Source organism: Megalobrama amblycephala, linkage group LG10, assembly GCF_018812025.1.
Source record: "Megalobrama amblycephala isolate DHTTF-2021 linkage group LG10, ASM1881202v1, whole genome shotgun sequence".
NCBI lineage: Eukaryota > Metazoa > Chordata > Actinopteri > Cypriniformes > Xenocyprididae > Megalobrama > Megalobrama amblycephala.
In genome coordinates, this window is record NC_063053.1 from 14,510,408 (window position 1) to 14,528,967 (window position 18,560).

General features: G+C 36.7%; 3 protein-coding genes and 1 pseudogene across 7 annotated transcripts; 1 reads left to right on the forward strand and 3 right to left on the reverse strand.

Moving 5' to 3' along the window:
* Positions 1 to 55: 55 nt before the first annotated feature.
* Positions 56 to 2,627, reverse strand: LOC125276837 (phenazine biosynthesis-like domain-containing protein). 2 transcript variants are annotated; one of them, XM_048204739.1, is made up of 9 exons: positions 2,462 to 2,627; positions 2,237 to 2,333; positions 2,061 to 2,159; positions 1,868 to 1,977; positions 1,718 to 1,747; positions 1,545 to 1,633; positions 779 to 933; positions 527 to 589; positions 56 to 349 (listed from the first exon to the last, which is right to left on the reverse strand). In XM_048204739.1, the coding sequence occupies exons 1-9, from the start codon at positions 2,543 to 2,545 to the stop codon at positions 237 to 239; spliced, it is 840 nt and encodes a 279-aa protein (XP_048060696.1). In that variant the 5' UTR covers positions 2,546 to 2,627; the 3' UTR covers positions 56 to 236. The 2 variants fall into 2 exon arrangements, with proteins under 2 accessions (XP_048060696.1, XP_048060695.1); XM_048204738.1 differs by having other exon boundaries at positions 779 to 954.
* A 2,087-nt stretch (positions 2,628 to 4,714) lies between these two features.
* Positions 4,715 to 7,931, reverse strand: LOC125276839 (annotated as a pseudogene).
* Positions 7,932 to 8,446: 515 nt separating this feature from the next.
* LOC125276836 (phenazine biosynthesis-like domain-containing protein) lies at positions 8,447 to 11,413 on the reverse strand. The gene is made up of 9 exons (XM_048204737.1): positions 11,252 to 11,413; positions 10,768 to 10,864; positions 10,585 to 10,683; positions 10,391 to 10,500; positions 10,245 to 10,274; positions 10,072 to 10,160; positions 9,087 to 9,262; positions 8,836 to 8,898; positions 8,447 to 8,646 (listed from the first exon to the last, which is right to left on the reverse strand). The coding sequence occupies exons 1-9, from the start codon at positions 11,333 to 11,335 to the stop codon at positions 8,534 to 8,536; spliced, it is 861 nt and encodes a 286-aa protein (XP_048060694.1). The 5' UTR covers positions 11,336 to 11,413; the 3' UTR covers positions 8,447 to 8,533.
* A 1,578-nt stretch (positions 11,414 to 12,991) lies between these two features.
* Positions 12,992 to 18,471, forward strand: hnrnph3 (heterogeneous nuclear ribonucleoprotein H3 (2H9)). Of its 4 annotated transcripts, none has more exons than XM_048204752.1 (10): positions 12,992 to 13,198; positions 13,967 to 14,076; positions 14,173 to 14,328; positions 14,751 to 14,894; positions 15,364 to 15,502; positions 16,331 to 16,506; positions 17,266 to 17,471; positions 17,572 to 17,707; positions 17,803 to 17,859; positions 17,982 to 18,471. In XM_048204752.1, the coding sequence occupies exons 2-10, from the start codon at positions 13,989 to 13,991 to the stop codon at positions 18,053 to 18,055; spliced, it is 1,176 nt and encodes a 391-aa protein (XP_048060709.1). In that variant the 5' UTR covers positions 12,992 to 13,198; positions 13,967 to 13,988; the 3' UTR covers positions 18,056 to 18,471. The 4 variants fall into 4 exon arrangements, with proteins under 4 accessions (XP_048060709.1, XP_048060705.1, XP_048060708.1 ...); XM_048204748.1 differs by having other exon boundaries at positions 13,051 to 13,198; positions 16,331 to 16,521; XM_048204751.1 differs by having other exon boundaries at positions 13,073 to 13,198; positions 13,973 to 14,076; positions 16,331 to 16,521.
* Positions 18,472 to 18,560: the final 89 nt, after the last annotated feature.

An 18,560-nucleotide genomic window follows, 5' to 3' on the forward strand; every position in this document is an offset into this window, starting at 1 on the left:
CCTGCCCAACAGATAATTGTATTAATATTTTGCAATAAAGTGAGGTAAATAATCATTTCATTTCAGACTTATAGTTTTTAATCAGTAGAATGTTTATAAAAATTTAAATTAGTCTCATAATCTCAATTTATTACAATTTTGGCCATATTTACCCACTTAGTGAAAAAACATCAGTTTGCAGCTCTTTATTAAGAAAGAAAATGAACATGATTTAATGAGATGATTGTGCAAGTTGTCTAGATTTTAAGAGTTCCCTGAAGAATGATCTGCGCCCGACCGCTGATGTTGAGTCGACCATCATCCCTCAGCTCCAGCTCCAGTTCCCCTCCACGACTGGAGCACTGGTAGGCTGGAAAAACAAATAGGTACAGATAGGTACTTTATTATGAGGAAACACAGTATTTTATGCATTTTATTCAAGATTTTTGAGAAAAATATTTAAATCATTTATGTGGACTAGTGTCATTATCAGTTTCCTTTTAATGTGGATTCTGATTTTTATAAAGAGGGGAAAAAAGGCCTTTACCCAACATTTTCTTTTTATTCAGCTTTTCAGACCAGTAGCCAGCAAGAACTGTGTGTGCAGACCCTTTAAAAAAAGTATTAGTCTTTTAAAGCATGAATCAAATTAATATGACATTGATGACTAGGTGTTATTGTACATTTCCATTAGAATTCATGGCTTTACATTCACATGTGGAAACTACTATATATTTTTCCACATGTATTGTACAGTAGGTTATAAATTTAAAGACCTATGTTGATCATTTCAGCTCACCACAGACTGGATCTTCAAGGACCCCATACCAAGGGGCAAAGTAACGGGAATAGAAGTCATATCCAGGCTGTGCATTCGGAGCTCCTTTCATTGTAACAATGACGCCTTTAATCTTCCCAGTAGATTCGTTTTTCAGCAGAGCTTCTGCTTCAGGCCTCAAAGATGTAAGGTCAGATCTAACAAACAATCAGCAACCTTGCAGACACTCTTAGAAGAAAAATGTTCAGTGGGGTTCAATACAGAACCATAGAGTCACTGACTCTTAAAATGTCTTTATGCCAAAACGGTTTTATGCAAGGAGAAATGTCTTAAATGATTGCCTAATACTTCATACACTTTATTTAAATTTTTCTAGTGATAAAGTGTGTTTACAATCTGCTTTATTCATAAAATGTAATTACAAGTAAAAATGAATTAATTAAAAATCCATAAAATGATCCCATAGTTTGAACCCTTATGAAGCACCTGACAGAGCCTTTTAAGGTTCAATATACAGTAGGAGTTTTAGGTACAAAAACTTAACTTATACTAACTGATACTTATTTTTGAGAATCTTATATTACAAGTTCTTGTCTCTGGTTGATCGTTGCTTTAAAAAAAAATATTTTTAATGTGCTTGACATTCAATTTTCAATTCTCTCTTTTCTGTTATCATCTTCTATTTCTCTCTTGACATTATTAATCTCATTTAATTTATACAATGCCATCGTCAATCTTATTTTCTTTTTTGTTATTTTCAGAAATGTCTGTGAATGTCCAGCAGTACCTGTCACATGTGTCAGCTAGACGAATCATCAGGTTCCATGTTGTTGGACAGTAGCACACATCCTGGATGGGTAAGTCTCCAACAACAGCCTGAAAATGAACATAAAAGCTTGTTTCTCCTTATCTCGTATTAGAAACCTAATATGATGCTAAATTACTCACTGGAAAACTTACTTTCAGCAGATCTTTCATTTCATGTTGGTCCTGCAAATAAAAAAATAAAAAAATCTATAAATCTAGACCAAGAGCAACTACTTGATTGATCACGAGAGTCTACATTAGTTTTGTTGAAGAAATGGTCCATGAGTTGTCTTTTGGTCATACCTGGGGCTGTGGTTTATTTAAGGGGAAGTCCATTATTAGAGATTCTTCATGCTGGCGTACATGAAGCTCCCCACTCATAGTCTCAAACACCACAACAGGGTTGACATTCTCTGTGTGATGATATTGTGCTATTAGAATGGTCACCAGTCCATTGTTTTAGTAAAAGATTAATGTCAGGACAAGCGTTTCTTACTTTTAAGGTAAAAGAGCACTGCTGCTGAGGCCAGTGTTGCATGTCCACATAGTGAAACCTCACATTTGGGGGTAAACCAGCGTAACCCAAACCTTGCACCTTTCAAAATACATCAAATCTAAAATGTAAATCAGAGTTGTTTGAATATTTCAAGATGAATCTCTGCAGCAAAATACCTGAGGAAAAATCCATAGAATTCTGTTTTGAGATGAAAGCAGTCTGTGATAAATTCATCTCAGCAGCAATGCTTTGATAAAGATCATCTTGCAGCTCCTAAATGTATTACAGAGAAACATTTTATAATGTTATAACACACTAAAACATTAACATTTTCTTGCCATGAATAACTAATCATAAGTTAATGTATTTAGAAGACTGTCTTGTGATAGTGTAATACTCACATTCTCTATAAGGCATATTGCAGCAGGATTACCTTTGAAAGGTACATTGGTAAAAGCATCAACAGTAAATATTGGAATCTCCATTGATTACAACTCTTCAGCTCTCTAGTGTTTCTTCTTGTACCCTTTTTTTTGGTATTTTTCGAGCAGTCTTTGAAATCAAGTTAGACTTTGAACCTTTATATAACCGCTCAGGTTAAAGGGATAGTTCACCCAAAAATGAAAATTTGATGTTTATCTGCTTACCCCCAGTGCATCCAAGATGTAGGTGACTTTGTTTCTTCAGTAGAACACAAATGATGATTTTTTACTCCAACTGTTGCGGTCTGTCAGTCAAATAATGCGAGTGGATGGGAACTTCTACTATAAGAGTAAATAAAACTTGCATAGACAAATCCAAATTAAACCCTGCGGCTCGTGACGACACATTGATGTCCTAAGACACGAAACGATCGGTTTGTATGATAAACCGAACAGGTTTTATATCATTTTTTACCTCTAAAACACCACTATGTCCAAGCGCGTTCAGCATTCGCTTAGTGAGGTCAGAGCACGATCTGACCTTACTAACGAGTGCTGAACGCAGTTGGACATAGTGGTGTTTTAGAGGTAAAAAATGATAAAAAAACCTGTATAGTAGAAGTTCCCATCCACTCGCATTATTTGACTGACAGACAGCAACGGTTGGAGTTAAAAATCATAATTTGTGTTCTACTGAAGAAACAAAGTCACCTACATCTTGGATACGCTGGGGGTAAGTAGATAAACATCAAACTTTCGTTTTTGGGTGAACTATCCCTTTAAAGGTACAGACTTGAGATTTCAAAAATGTCTTTTTAGATGGACTTTTCAATATTAAATTATCCATAAATAGTGCATTTTAAAATATTTGCTTGAAAATCATTAAAATATATATATATATTATATAACACACACACACAAGCCACTTTATTATGTACACCTTGCTAGTACCCCCTTTTGTCTTCAGATCTGCCTTAATTCTTTTTGGCATAGATTCAACAAGGTGCTGAAAACATTTCTCAGATATTTTGGTGTTTTCATGCACTACCACTAGGGCTGCACGATTAATCGCATGCTATTCTCACGCGCATTTCGTCAGTAAAGCCGGTTCCCTGATTACCGCTAAATCGCCATCACCTGTTTTTAAACGGAGCGCCTTTTAATAGACGGAGCCGTAGTTCACGGACAAGCCACGCAATATCGCGTTCATTATCGCAGGCGATTCATCTGCGATATGAACGCGATATTGCGTGGCTTTTCAGTGACCTACGGCTCTGTCTATTAAATGCCGCTTCATTTGAAAGCAGGTGATGGCGATTTAGCGGTAATCAGGGAACCGGCTTTACTGACGAAATGCGCGTGAGAATAGCATGCGATTAATCGTGCAGCCCTAACTACCACTTTAGAGTTTACAGAGAATGGCCCGAAAGGAGAAAATATCCAGTTGGCGCCAGTTCTGCGGGCAAAAATGCCTTGTTGATGTCAGAGGTCAGAGAATGGCCAGACTGGTTCAAGCTGATAGAAAAGCAACAGTAACTCAAATAACCACTCTTTACAACCGAGGGATGCAGAAGAGCATCTCTGAAAGCACAACACATCAAACCTTGAAGCAGTTGGGCTACAGCAGCAGAAGATCACAACGGGTGCCACTCCTCTCAGTTAAGATAAGGCTGGAATTCACATGGGCTCACAAAAATTGGACAATAGAAGATTGGAAAAATGTTGCCTGTTCTAATGAGACTCATTTTCTGCTGCAACATTCAGATGGTAGGGTCAGAATTTGGCTTAAACAACATGAAAGCATGGATCCATCCTGCTATGTATCAATGGTTCAGGCTGGTGGTGGTGGTGTAATGGTGTGGGCGATATTTTCTTTGCACACTTTGGGCACCTTAGTTACAGCATCGTTTAAACGGTACAACTTAACTGAGTATTGTTGCTGACCATGTCCATCCCTTTATGACCACAGTGTACCCATCTTCTGATGGCTACTTCCAGCAGGACAATGTGCCGTCACAAACCTCAAATCATCTCAAACTGTTATCTTGAGCATGACAATGAGTTCACTAAACTCAAATAGCCTCCAAAATCACCAGATCTCAATCCAATAGACTAGAGTACCTTTGGGATATGGTGGAACAGGAGATTCGCAACATAGATGTGCAGTCAACAAATATACAGCAGCTGTGTGATGCTATCATGTCAATATGGACCAAAGTGTCTGAGCCTTACCATGCTTAACAGACAATTTTATTAATATTTAGCAATACAATATTCATTTGATTTCACAGACTTTTTAATCAGATAGTAGAATGTTTACAAAATTTATATTGGTCTCCTAATCTCAATTTATTACAATTTTGGCCATATTTACCCACTTAGTGAAATAACATCAGTTTGCAGCTCTTTATTAAGAAAGAAAATGAACATGATTTAATGATTGTGCAAGTTGTCTAGATTTTAAGAGTTCCCTGAAGAATGATCTGCGCCCGACCGCTGATGTTGAGTCGACCATCATCCCTCAGCTCCAGCTCCAGTTCCCCTCCACGACTGGAGCACTGGTAGGCTGGAAAACAAATAGGTACAGATAGGTACTTTATTATGAGGAAACACAGTATTTTATGCATTTTATTCAATATTTTTGAGAAAAATATTTAAATCATTTATGTGGACTAGTGTCATTATCAGTTTCCTTTTAATGTGGATTCTGATTTTTATAAAGAGGGGAAAAAAGGCCTTTACCCAACATTTTCTTTTTATTCAGCTTTTCAGACCAATAGCCAGCAAGAACTGTGTGTGCAGACCCTTTAAAAAAAGTATTAGTCATGAATCAAATTCATATGACATTGATGACTAGGTGTTATTGTACTAGAATTCATGGCTTTACATTCACATGTGGAAACTTCTACATATTTTTCCACATGTATTGTACAGTAGGTTATACAAGACCTATGTTGATCATTTCAGCTCACCACAGACTGGATCTTCAAGGACCCCATACCAAGGGGCAAAGTAACGGGAATAGAAGTCATATCCAGGCTGTGCATTCGGAGCTCCTTTCATTGTAACAATGACGCCTTTAATCTTCCCAGTAGATTCGTTTTTCAGCAGAGCTTCTGCTTCAGGCCTCAAAGATGTAAGTTCAGATCTAACAAACAACAAACAATCAGCAACCTTGCAGACACTCTTAGAAGAAAAATGTTCAGTGGGGTTCAATACAGAACCATAGAGTCACTGACTCTTAAAATGTCTTTATGCCAAAACGGTTTTATACAAGGAGAAATGTCTTAAATGATTGCCTAATACTTCATACAGGTTATTTAAATTTTTCTAGTGATAAAGTGTGTTTACAATCTGCTTTATTCATAAAATTTAATTACAAGTAAAAATGAATTAATTAAAAATCCATAAAATGATCCCATAGTTTGAACCCTTATGACGCACCTGACAGAGCCTTTTAAGGTTCAATATACAGTAGGAGTTTTAGGTACAAAAACTTAACTTATACTAACTGATACTTATTTTTGGAGAATGTTACATTACAAATTCTTGTCTCTGGTTGATCGTTGCTTTAAAAAAAATATTTTTAATGTGCTTGACATTCAGTTTTCAATTCTCTCTTTTCTGTTATCATCTTCTATTTCTCTCTTGACATTATTAATCTCATTTAATTTATACAATGCCATCGTCAATCTTATTTTCTTTTTTTTTTTTTTCAGAAATGTCTGTGAATGTCCAGCAGTACCTGTCACATGTGTCAGCTAGACGAATCATCAGGTTCCATGTTGTTGGACAGTAGCACACGTCCTGGATGGGTAAGTCTCCAACAACAGCCTGAAAATGTTGTCTTGCATCCTTATCTCGTATTAGAAACCTAATATGATGCTAAATTACTCACTGGCAAACTTACTTTCAACAGATCTTTCATTTAATGTTGGTCCTGCAAATTAAAAAAAACAAATCTATAAATTTAGACCAAGAGCAACTACTTGATTGATCACGAGAGTCTACATTAGTTTTGTTGAAGAAATGGTCCATGAGTTGTCTTTTGGTCATACCTGGGGCTGTGGTTTATTTAAGGGGAAGTCCATTATTAGAGATTCTTCATGCTGGCGTACATGAAGCTCCCCACTCATAGTCTCAAACACCACAACAGGGTTGACATTCTCTGTGTGATGATATTTTGCTATTAGAATTGTCACCAGTCCATTGTTTTAGTAAAAGATTAATGTCAGGACAAGCGTTTCTTACTTTTAAGGTAAAAGAGCACTGCTGCTGAGGCCAGTGTTGCATGTCCACATAGTGAAACCTCACATTTGGGGGTAAACCAGCGTAACCCAAACCTTGCACCTTTCAAAATACATCAAATCTAAAATGTAAATCAGAGTTGTTTGAGTATTTCAACATCAATCTCTACAACAAAATACCTGAGGAAAAATCCATAGAATTCTGTTTTGAGATGAAAGCAGTCTCTGATAAATTCATCTCAGCAGCAATGCTTTGATAAAGATCATCTTGCAGCTCCTAAATATATTACAGAGAAACATTTTATAATGTTATAACACACTAAAACATTAACATTTTCTTGCCATGAATAACTAATCATAATTAACGTATTTAGAAGACTGTCTTGTGATAGTGTAATACTCACGTTCTCTATAAGGCATATTGCAGCAGGATTACCTTTGAAAGGTACATTGGTAAAAGCATCAACAGTAAATATTGGAATCTCCATTGATTACAACTCTTCAGCTCTCTAGTGTTTCTTCTTGTACCCTTTTAGGTATTTTTAGAGCAGTCTTTGAAATCAAGTTAGACTTTGAACCTTATATAACAGCTCAGGTTAAAGGTACAGACTTGAGATTTCAAAAATGTCTTTTTAGATGGACTTTTCACTGTTAAATTATCCTTAAAATAGTTATATATACATAAAATTATGACCACTGACAGGTGAAGTGACGAACACACATTATCTCTTCAACACCTGTTAGTGGGTGGGATATATTAGGTAGCAAGTGAACATTTTGTCCTCAAAGTTTATGTGTTAGAAGCAGGAAAAATAGCATCTCCTAAAGCATCTCCAATAGGGCTGTGAAGGTGGCAGTTTTTTACTACCGCGGTGGGAAATCACCAACAACTGCTGGTGTTGCGATGGTGGGGTCCGGGATTTAATTAAATAATTTATGTGGACTAGTGTCATTTCCTTTAAATGTGGATTCTGATTTTTATTCCAGTACAGTAAAGGGGGGGGGAAAGACCTTGCTAGTACCGCATTGGACCTACTTTTGTCTTCAGATCTGCCTTAATTCTTTTTGGCATAGATTTAACAAGGTGCTGGAAACATTCCTCAGAGATTTTGGTATTTTCATGCACTACCACTCTAGAGTTTACAGACAATGACCCAAAAAAGAAAATATCCAGTGAGCGCCAGTTCTGCGGGCAAAAATGCCTTGTTGATGTCAGAGGAGAATGGCCAGACTGGTTCAACCTAAGTATTGTTGCTGACCATGTCCATCCCTTTATGACCACAGTGTACCTATCTTCTGATGGCTACTTCCAGCAGGACAATGCACCATCAAAAAACTTAAATCATTTCAAACTGGTTTCTTGAGCATGACAATGAGTTCACTATATGCAAATGGCCTCCAAAGTCAAAGTCATCTCTATCCAATAGACTAGAGCACCTTTGGGATATGGTGGAACAGGAGATTCGCAACATAGATGTGCAGTCAACAAATCTGCAGCAGCTGTGTGATGCTATCATGTCAATATGGACCAAAGTGTCTGAGCCTTACCATGCCTAACAGACAATTTTATTAATATTTAGCAATAAAATTAAATATTCATTTGATTTCAAAGACTTAGTTTTTAATCAGATAGTTGAATGTTTACAAAATTTAAATTAGTCTCCTAATCTCAATTTATTACAATTTTGGCCATATTTACCCACTTAGTCAAAAAACATCACTTTGCAGCTCTTTATTAAGAAAGAAAATAAACATGATTTCCATTTAAACAATTCACAGATTCAGTGAGTATTGTGCAAGTTGTCTAGATTTTAAGAGTTCCCTGAAGAATGATCTGCGCCCGACCGCTGATGTTGAGTCGACCATCATCCCTCAGCTCCAGCTCCAGTTCACCTCCACGACTGGAGCACTGGTAGGCTGGAAAAACAAATATAGGAGGGATAGGTACTTTATTATGAGGAAACAGCATTTTATGCATTTTATTCAATCTTTTTGAGAACTATTTAATTCAATCATTTATGTGGACTAGTATCATTTTCAGTTTCCTATTAATGTGAATTCTGATTTTTTTTTTTTCCAGTGCAATCAAGGGAAAAAGGCCTTTACCCAACATTTTCTTTTTATTCAGCTTTTCAGACCAGTAGCCAGCAAGAACTGTATGTGCAGACCCTTTGAAAAAAGTATTAGTCTTTTAAAGCTTGAATCAAATTCATATGACATTGATGACTAGGTGTCATTGTACATTTACGTTAGAATTCATGGCTTTACATTCACATGTGGAAACTACTACATATTTCTCCATATGTATTGTACAGTAGGTTTTGAATTTAAAACCTATGTTGATCATTTCAGCTCACCAGTGACTGGATCCTCAGGGATCCCAAACCAAGGGGCAAAGTAACGGGAATAGAAGTCATATCCAGGCTGTGCATTCGGAGCTCCTTTCATTGTAACAATGACTCCTTTAATCTTCCCAGTAGATTCGTTTTTCAGCAGAGCTTCTGCTTCAGGCCTCAAAGATGTAAGTTCAGATCTAACAAACAACAATCAACAACCTTGCAGACACTCTTAGAAGAAAAAGCTATATCTATCTATAGCAGGGATAGGCGACGTGGGTCCTGGAGTGCCTGCAGAGTTTAGCTCCAACCCTGAAAAAAAATTACCCACCTGTAGCCTGAGTAATCCTGATTAGCTTGTTCAGGTGTGTTTGATTAGGGTTGGAGCTAAACTCTGCAGGACAGTGGCACTCCAGGACCTACGTTGCCTATCCCTGATCTATAGCAATTTGTTAGAAAAAATAGCAACCTACACATTTAGAAACTATAGATGCTACAGTTGTAATATAAATCTTTATTGAAAAATCTATTCCCTCAACAGATTATCTATTATATATTCTACAACAAGTTTGACAAAATGTACCACAATAAATGCAATAGAACGTGATAAATACTAGTAAAAAGGTTGTTTTAAAAAAAAAAGTGGTCATGAGTTGTTTAAAAATCTTTCTAAAGATGATGTTTTCCTTTTTCATCAGTCTTTTTAGTTTATGTGGCTGTTTTAGATCATGTTTAACTTTTGCCATAGTGTTTTAAAGTGGTACATTCTCAATATAATTCATATAGGTTGCACATTTGATCATCACTTGGTGAACTTGGTGCTTATAAAAGCTCAGAATGCACAATGTACATAATTAATTAATAGCCTGATTCTCTGTTTCCATTAACCATGGTATAAATATTGTTTTGGTTATTGTGCAGGGTTACCTCCTCCCCCATCCCCCCTGCATCAATCTTATTTTCTTTCTTGTTATTTTCAGAAATGCTTGTGAATGTCCAACAGTACCTGTCACATGTGTCAGCTAGACGAATCATCAGTTTTCTTGTTGTTGGACTGTAGCACACATCCTGGATGGGTAAGTCTCCAACAGCAGCCTGAAAATGAACATAAAAGCTTGTTTCTCCTTATCTCAGATTGGAAACCTATCACGATACTAAATTACTCACTGGCAAACTTACTTTCAAAAGATCCTTGATTTCATGTTGGTCCTGCAAATTAAAAAAAAAATCTACAAATTTAAACCAAAAGCAACTACTTGATTGATCACAAGAGTCTACATTAGTTTTGTTGAAGAAGGAGGCCAAGATGTGTCTTTTGGTCATACCTGGGGCTGTGGTTTGTTTAAGGGGAAGTCCATTATTAGAGATTCTTCATGCTGGCGCACATGAAGCTCCCCACTCATAGTCTCAAACACCACAACAGGGTTGACATTCTCTGTGTGATGATATTGTGCTATTAGAATGGTCACCAGTCCATTGTTTTTAGTAAAAGTTCAATGTCAGGACAAGCGTTTCTTACTTTTAAGGTAAAAGAGCACTGCTGCTGAGGCCAGTGTTGCATGTCCACATAGGGGAACCTCACTTTTGGGGGTAAACCAGCGTAACCCAAACCTTGCACCTTTCAAAATACATCAAACCCAAAAGCAGACAGGTAAATCAGAGTTGTTTGAGTATTTCAACATGCATCTTATCAGCACAATACCTGAGGAAAAATCCATAGAATTCCGTTTTGAGATGAAAGCAGTCTCTGATAAATTCATCTCAGCAGCAATGCTTTGATAAAGATTGTCTTGCAGCTCCTAAATGTATTACAGAGAAACATTTTTTTATAGTGTTACCAAAATTACTATTAGCAATATATTTTTACAGCATATATTAATGTTAGGTAATAAAAATGTTATTGTTCATGTTAGTTCACAATGCATTAACTAATGTTAGCAGATGCAACTTTTGATCTTAAAAATGTTTTAGTAAATGTTTATTGATTATTATTATTATTATTATTATTATTATTATCTAAGATTAATAAATATGTAGAAGTATTGTTCATTATTTGTTCATTAGTTAAAAAATGAAAACTTTATTGTAAAGTGTTACTGATATTCTAACATATTCAAACAGTAAGAAACTAGTTTAGCCTATGTGAAAGGAAAACATAAAAATGTCTTGTGTAGCATAATACTTACATTCTCTATAAGACATACTGCAGCGGGATTACCTTTAAAAGGCAAATTAGTAAAAGCATCAACAGTAAATATTGGAATCTCCATTTGTTGCAGCTGTTTTACTCTAGAGTAAAGGGAGAGTTTAGCATGACGTTTAGGAATTCATAGTACAGTGCCTCGAGGCTTGTTGAGACTTTGACCCCAGTAGTGTAACACCCCATTTTAAAGTTACAGGCAACAAGATTTCTGAATGTTTCTTTGATGTGATTTACTCATATCATTTAAATGTTAAAGCTACAATGAAATGTAAACTATGATAGTAATTTATTACTATTTAACTTTTTACCTTTTTATAGGCATAGAATTAACAGGAATCAGGGACAAGGTCACTTTATATTGTGTATCTTTAATTACTATGTACTTGCATAAAAATGATTTTGGTGTAATGTATTTATTGTGTTAATGTTGTATTGAAAAACACTTATACTGCTACGTGAAATATGGGTAAAAGTTAGGGACAGGTTTAAGGGTGGGTTAAGGTGTATGGTTATAGGGTCAACAGTGTAATTATACAGTAGATTTAACTACAGAAATGAAATATGGATGTAATTTCATGTAGATATTTTTTTAAATATAAATACAGCATAAAACATCTTTGTACACAATTAGCGCATTGTATCAAATGATTAATGTAAATGTTAGTAGGCTACATCGTAGTTGAAGACATCTAATATAAAGTGGGTTTGGAATCAGTTTAAATATTAATATTTCGTAATAAACAATTTTTTGAAAATTGCAATGTTGAGTCAAAAACTAGGATATCTGATATATTTACATTTATTTGCGTGATTTACATTTATGACCAATATAAGAATTTTCACTGGAAAATATCATCTGAACAAGTAAGTAACATGTCTGCCACTTTTGTTCTGACCAACTGAGGAAAAAAGTAGTAGGCCTACAATAAATCGCGCTGCCAATGATGATTAAATCTAACGATCGCTTAGCTCGGATCATGCCAAACCGTGCAAATTATTATTACTGTTATACTTTTCTCTCAAATTGTTAATGTTAACAACATCAGCATTGCATGACTATGTGTATTTAGTGTATATTAGCGTTACCTGTAGATTTCAATTTCTGTAGCCACTCCACAGTCGAAAGTCTTTTGCTTTTTGGCTACGGGTAAATCTCCAGTTGTCACTGATGATTGTCATTTGGACCTTTCTGGATTACAATCCGCCATCAATATGATAAGTTTAATTATTTCAGCTACTGTGAGAAAAGGCTATAAATGATCCACTACCAGCAGCGTCCCCAAGTGATAAAACTGACTAGCCTGGACGGGACTCCCTCCTTTCTGTTTACGGACGTGACGTAATGACGCACAGAGGAACTGCTGCATCCTCAAATTTCCCGCGGAAATCCACCATGTCGCTCTTATTATAAAACATTATTACAAGCTTACCGTTGTGAATCGAGCTAAGATAACGAGATCGTTTTGAACACTGGCTGGTTATGTACTTGCTCAAAAATTGATTTTGGATCATTTTTAACCAAAAAAAGTTGCGGACTGCAGCTTTAAGGGGAAAATCTAAGTGGATAGTTCTAATTAGCTTCACTGGCTCTCTTTTCTTCAAATAGCTGTAGGCTATTTGTATAGAGCTGCAGATTCTCTCGCGGTAGTACACATGGCCCTATTATGAGTCTGGAGCGTTAGAATGTGCCACATTGCAGTTTTATACAGGATAAAGTATAAGCCTAGTGGCTAACATTTGATGATTCCTCTATCCTCCGTGCTGTTTGTGCCACATGCGCTCGGAGCCTCTCTGCTGCTCACACGTCAGACCGTTCTGCGTGCCTGCAGCGAGGTCAATGTCCTCTGACAGGCGCGTTCTCGCGAGACTTCGACTATCTGGACTACAGGACTATCCGTTCAGGGTTACCTGAGAGGACAGGCGCTTGACGGTGAGAAGTTATTCGATATTCATGTACATACTATTTCATATTTAACTTTGTATGTATAAGTTGATCCTTTACATTCAATAGTGAATATATTTTGTGTACTTTGCATTGCGGAAGTGCTGTTTTTCGTCCCAGAAACTGACAACTTGTCTGTCGTTAATTCCTGTCAGGCGAATTTCTCGCTAATGTTAAAGTCGTTTTGATTTAAAGTTCACTTGCCAGTTTCGGTTGTCGGTTGAGGTTAGCTTGACACATGACCGACCTGCTTTCGGAATGCTCTAAATAACATTTACCATGTTAGCTTGCTCTTAAGTTTAAAAGCCTACTGTATTTTGACACGCCGGGTCTAGCTAGCTAACTAACTTAATAGACGTTTAATATAAGATGCCCATTGGTTTATACTACTCATTGCTTCTCAAACTACACCAAAACGCTGCATTTGTGTGACATGTCATTATTGTTTGTGTTTTTATCTATTGACTGAAGCCTCTGACTTCTGACAACATGGCTGTGTCTCAAAACATAGTGAACTGCCTACCTAGTTAGCGTTTTTGGGCATGATACGCGCGTTCTAACTCTCCTGAGATGCCCCAAAATGATGTTTGAGTTGGCATTTTACTGGGTTTGATGCACTGTCAAGTTGTTAAAACAGATATGACTAGCGCAAACTATTTTGATCTAGTTGTGAACTAGGTAACACAGTGCTGTCTAGGTAGGCAACTCACTGGTTTTGGAGGCACAACCCATGTTTTACACTAATTTGTTTTTCAGATACAGACCTGACAAGGTAAACATGTCTCATAATGATGAAGGTTATGTCGTGCGGATCCGTGGTTTACCTTGGTCATGCACACAGGAGGAAGTGGCCTCCTTTTTCTCTGGTATGCAAACACTCAAACTGAAAGCATCTTTTGTAGCATTCTGTGCAAGTCTGAAGAAAGAGAGATACAATTGTAATGTTCTTTGTTCATTTCCAGATTGTGACATTGTAGGGAAAGTCAATGGGGTGTGTTTTACCTTCTCCAAAGAGGGAAGGCCGAGTGGAGAGGCGTTTGTAGAGCTGAAGACATCAGAAGACTTTAAAAGGGCTTTGGCAAAAGATCGCAAATACATGGGTCACCGTTATATCGAAGGTACACTCCTGTCCGCAATGTAGAAAATTCTGTCTTTTAAAGTTTAAAGTCACCATGAAAGTCACCAAAATGGACCATTCTTATTTTTTTATGGAATGCTGCAGTGTTTATTATAAATGATTTATCTGTGTACATCTTTTTTTTTTTTTCTTTTTTTTTTTACATTCATGTATTCATATTTTATTGCAATGCATAAACGATTACGTCTCCTTCTCCTCGGCTCCAGCAACCAATTAGCAAATCACAACGAACCAATCAATTCCTGATAAACAAAAACAAGTACCACCCTACATTTTTTTCTCATTTGAGAAGCAATTTCTGTTTCATACCGACTTTAAATAGCAAATCAGATGAGATGTCTGCACATTTGTAGAATGTAAATAAAATATAACATATTGTCTGCCTCTTGACCCATCCCATAGTGTTCAGGTCAAACCGTAGTGAGATGGATTGGGTGCTGAAACGCTCTGGTCCCACAGACTATGACAGCAGCAGCGGTTGCATGTTGCGTCTTAGAGGACTGCCGTTCGGCTGCAGTAAAGAAGAAATTGTACAGTTCTTTTCAGGTACATCTGTTGTTTCACTTCAACGCCTCCTAGACTTGCAGGTATAGCTAGGAAATCTTTTATAGGTTGTGTTTTCTGGGCTGTGGTGTTTAAATCGTGTCAGTTTTGCTTCCTGCGAAAGTTTATCATGCCTTTTATATAGTCAGTCAGATCATATTTCGAAGGTTTTCTTTTTATATACTCTTCTAACTCTCAAATCAAACTATTATTGAGCATGTTCTGGTTGTTTTTAATGTTATTTATATGTTGCCAACATCCTTGAGACAGATGTGCTTTCTTGATATGATTTCTTGATTGATTGTATTATAATTTCATGGATTTATCCATAGTGGTGTGCTCTAGGACTTTTCTGTCTACCATAGGGAATGATTTAGGAGCTCAATTGGGGGGGATGTCTTTTCTGCAGATGAGAATGTTGCGGCTCTTTAACATGTCTCCCCATGTGGGGTTATTTGTCCTTGGGTTAAAGGGTTGAAAATCGTGCCAAATGGGATAACATTGCCGATGGACTACCAGGGGAGGAGCACAGGGGAAGCCTTCGTGCAGTTTGCCTCAAAGGAGATAGCAGAAAAGGCTCTGGGGAAACACAAGGAAAGAATAGGGCACAGGTGGGGCCGGCAAGACTGGACTGGGTGCTAATGCTATCTCTAAATGTGGGGAGGGGGGTCATGCATCTTTCTGCTCTGGAAAAAGATGGTTTGATCATGTTATTACACTTGGAATGTTTAATTTCACATTACACTGTCATAAGGGGGCAAAAAATAGGCATTCAGCAGAAATATGATTTCATAATATCGTTGGGCAACACATACTGCAGAGGCAAAGGAGCCTTTTTTATAACTGGCACTTTTAATATACTTTTAAGATTCTGCTTCTGTTTGAAAATGGCCTTTAGATACAGTTAAATTTCAAAACTTGAGGCCCATTCACACCAAGAACAATATACATATTATATTAGTGTCCACACCAATGAACGATATTGTTCTGTTTATTCTAAGCGCGCTTTGCAGTTGTCGTCTGCCACTTTAAATGCTCAAGCTCTTTAAAGCAGGATTGATTCTGATTGACTGTAAATGGATTTATCGTTCATAATCTGGGGGGGGGGGAAACATTCTGAAAGTGATTAGAAAGATATCTTTTTTTTGTGCCATTATTGTTAAAGTTGTGATGTGGAGTCAGCATTTATATTTTTTAGGGCTACATCTTTATCGTTAACATTATAGTTATCATCCTTGGTGTGAATGGGCCTTTATAGTTCAGGCAGCATTTCAGACATTTATTACTTCTCCCACTGGTCAATACCTGACAATAAATTGTCAGTTATTGTGATGAAATTAATCACTGGGCCCCAGATACTCTCTCTCCTCTCCTCATTTCTGTTAAACGTTCACCAGCCTGCAAGTTCATTAACACGTTGCATTTTAAAATAAACTCAGGTACATAGAGATATTCAAAAGCAGCCGAAATGAATTGCGTGCATACTACGAAGTACCCCGGAGGATGATTGGACAGAGGCCTAGTCCATATGACAGACCCCTGATGGGACGCGGGAACTTCTTTGGGCCCGGGTCTGGAAGGGGAGGTGCCGTCCTGGACCAGATACGCAGCGGAGGTGGTTATAGTGGCGGTATGCTACTTTATTAAAACTTTATTAACTCTCCATTGGTTAAGTTTTTAAGATGGTTATTGGTTCTCCATCTTAACTGAAACCCTAATTAAAGGGTTTGAATGGCTATATGTATTTTCAAAAGTTTGGGGTCAGTAAGATTTTTATATTTTTTATATATATATATATATATATATATATATATATATAATGAATTAATACTTTTATTCAGCAAGGGCACACTAAGTTGATCAAAAGTGACAATAATGACATTTATGATGTTACAAACGATTTCTATTTCAAATAAATGCTGTTTTTTTGATTCATCAAAGAATCCTTAAATGTATCATGGTATCCAAAAATATTCAGCAGCACAACTGTTTTCAACATTGATGATAAGAAATGTTTATTGAGGGTCAAATCAGCATATTAGAATGATTTCTGAAGGGTCATGTGATACTGAAGACTTGAGTAATGATACTGAAAATACATCTTTGCATCACAGGAATAAATTACATTTTAAAATACATTCAAATAGAAAACAATTATTTAAAAAAGTAATAATATTTCACAGTAATATTTCCGATAAATGCAGACTTGGTGATCATAAGAGACTTCCTGCAAAAACATTAAAAAAAAAAAACTTACAGACCCCACTTTTGAATGGTTGTGTATTTGCTGACAGGAAGTGATATGTGACTCAACTATTGCCTATTATTGTTTCAGACCTCAAATTAAAGTATTGAATTGTCTCTCCTTCATAAGGATATGGTGGTTTTGACAACTACAATGGCTTTAACAACTACTGCTTTGGTAACGGCATGTTTGAAGAGCGTGTGCGTGGTGATAGAGGAAGAGGAGGAATGGGGGGTCATGGTTACAGCAGCGATTCAAACTCAGGCTTTCACAGCGGCCATTTCGTGCACATGAGAGGCCTACCGTTCCGCGCTACGGAGGCAGATATTGCACATGTAAGAAACATCAGTGTTGCCATTTCTTGTGGATAAATCCTTGCAATATTTTAAAGTAAAAGTATTATTGCTGTTGTGTAAGTGCTTTTTTCTTTTTCAGTTCTTTGCCCCTTTGAACCCTGTGAGGGTGCACATTGATGTAGGACCTAATGGAAAGTCTACAGGAGAGGCAGATGTTGAGTTCAGATCACATGAAGATGCTGTGTCTGCCATGTCAAAAGACAAGAATCATATGCGTAAGTTGTCTCCATTTCCAAACCTCTGTCTTAGTCAAATTGCATCGCTGTCTTTGTTTGTCATGATCGCATTTATAATTGCATTCTCTTTGTAGAGCATCGTTACATTGAGCTTTTCCTGAATTCAACTTCCAGTGGGCCGTCTGAAATGGGTTAGTATGACTACGTGGAGATTGTTATTATGTAATAGTTTTGTTGAAGTGTATGGATGAGAAGGTGTGAAGACAACATTCAAATGCGAGTCTTTTGTTTTGGGGCCACGAAAACACTGCAGGCCGCGGAGGAGGTTTCTATGGCAACTCTGGTGGCATGGGCTCTCGAGGAAGTGGACTAAGGGGAATGTACTGAGGATGCTTGCAATACATGCACTTTTCAACCCAAAGTTGGAGCTTCCAGCTTGGAAGATCTTTTTGTACGAATATGTTTTCACATGTTCCTATGAAATATGTCCAAAATATTTTACAGGCTTGAAGAGTATGAGCTGTTGCATATATATATTGACCGGCTACTGTACATTTTGCTTATTGAATTTTATATTACATATTCTGTGTTGGTCTATGATATGCTCTTTGTATGTATTTTGACTCAAAAATGGTTATGAACAGCTTGATTCCCAAGTTTCGAGTGTGAGATTGCACTTTTAAAGCAATAACATCATTTTGGATGTTTACCTGTTTTTGCTGCTCAGTAAAATTTCTAATTGAAACCTGTGAAATTTACACATCCATGGAATAAAACCTTTTATTGGTATATTTTATTTTTAACCAGAGAATGTTCATTGAAGGCAACTGTCATGTAAGAATAAAGTGTGATATCTTGGTTTTGATTAGAGCTAGAAGGAACATATGGCAGA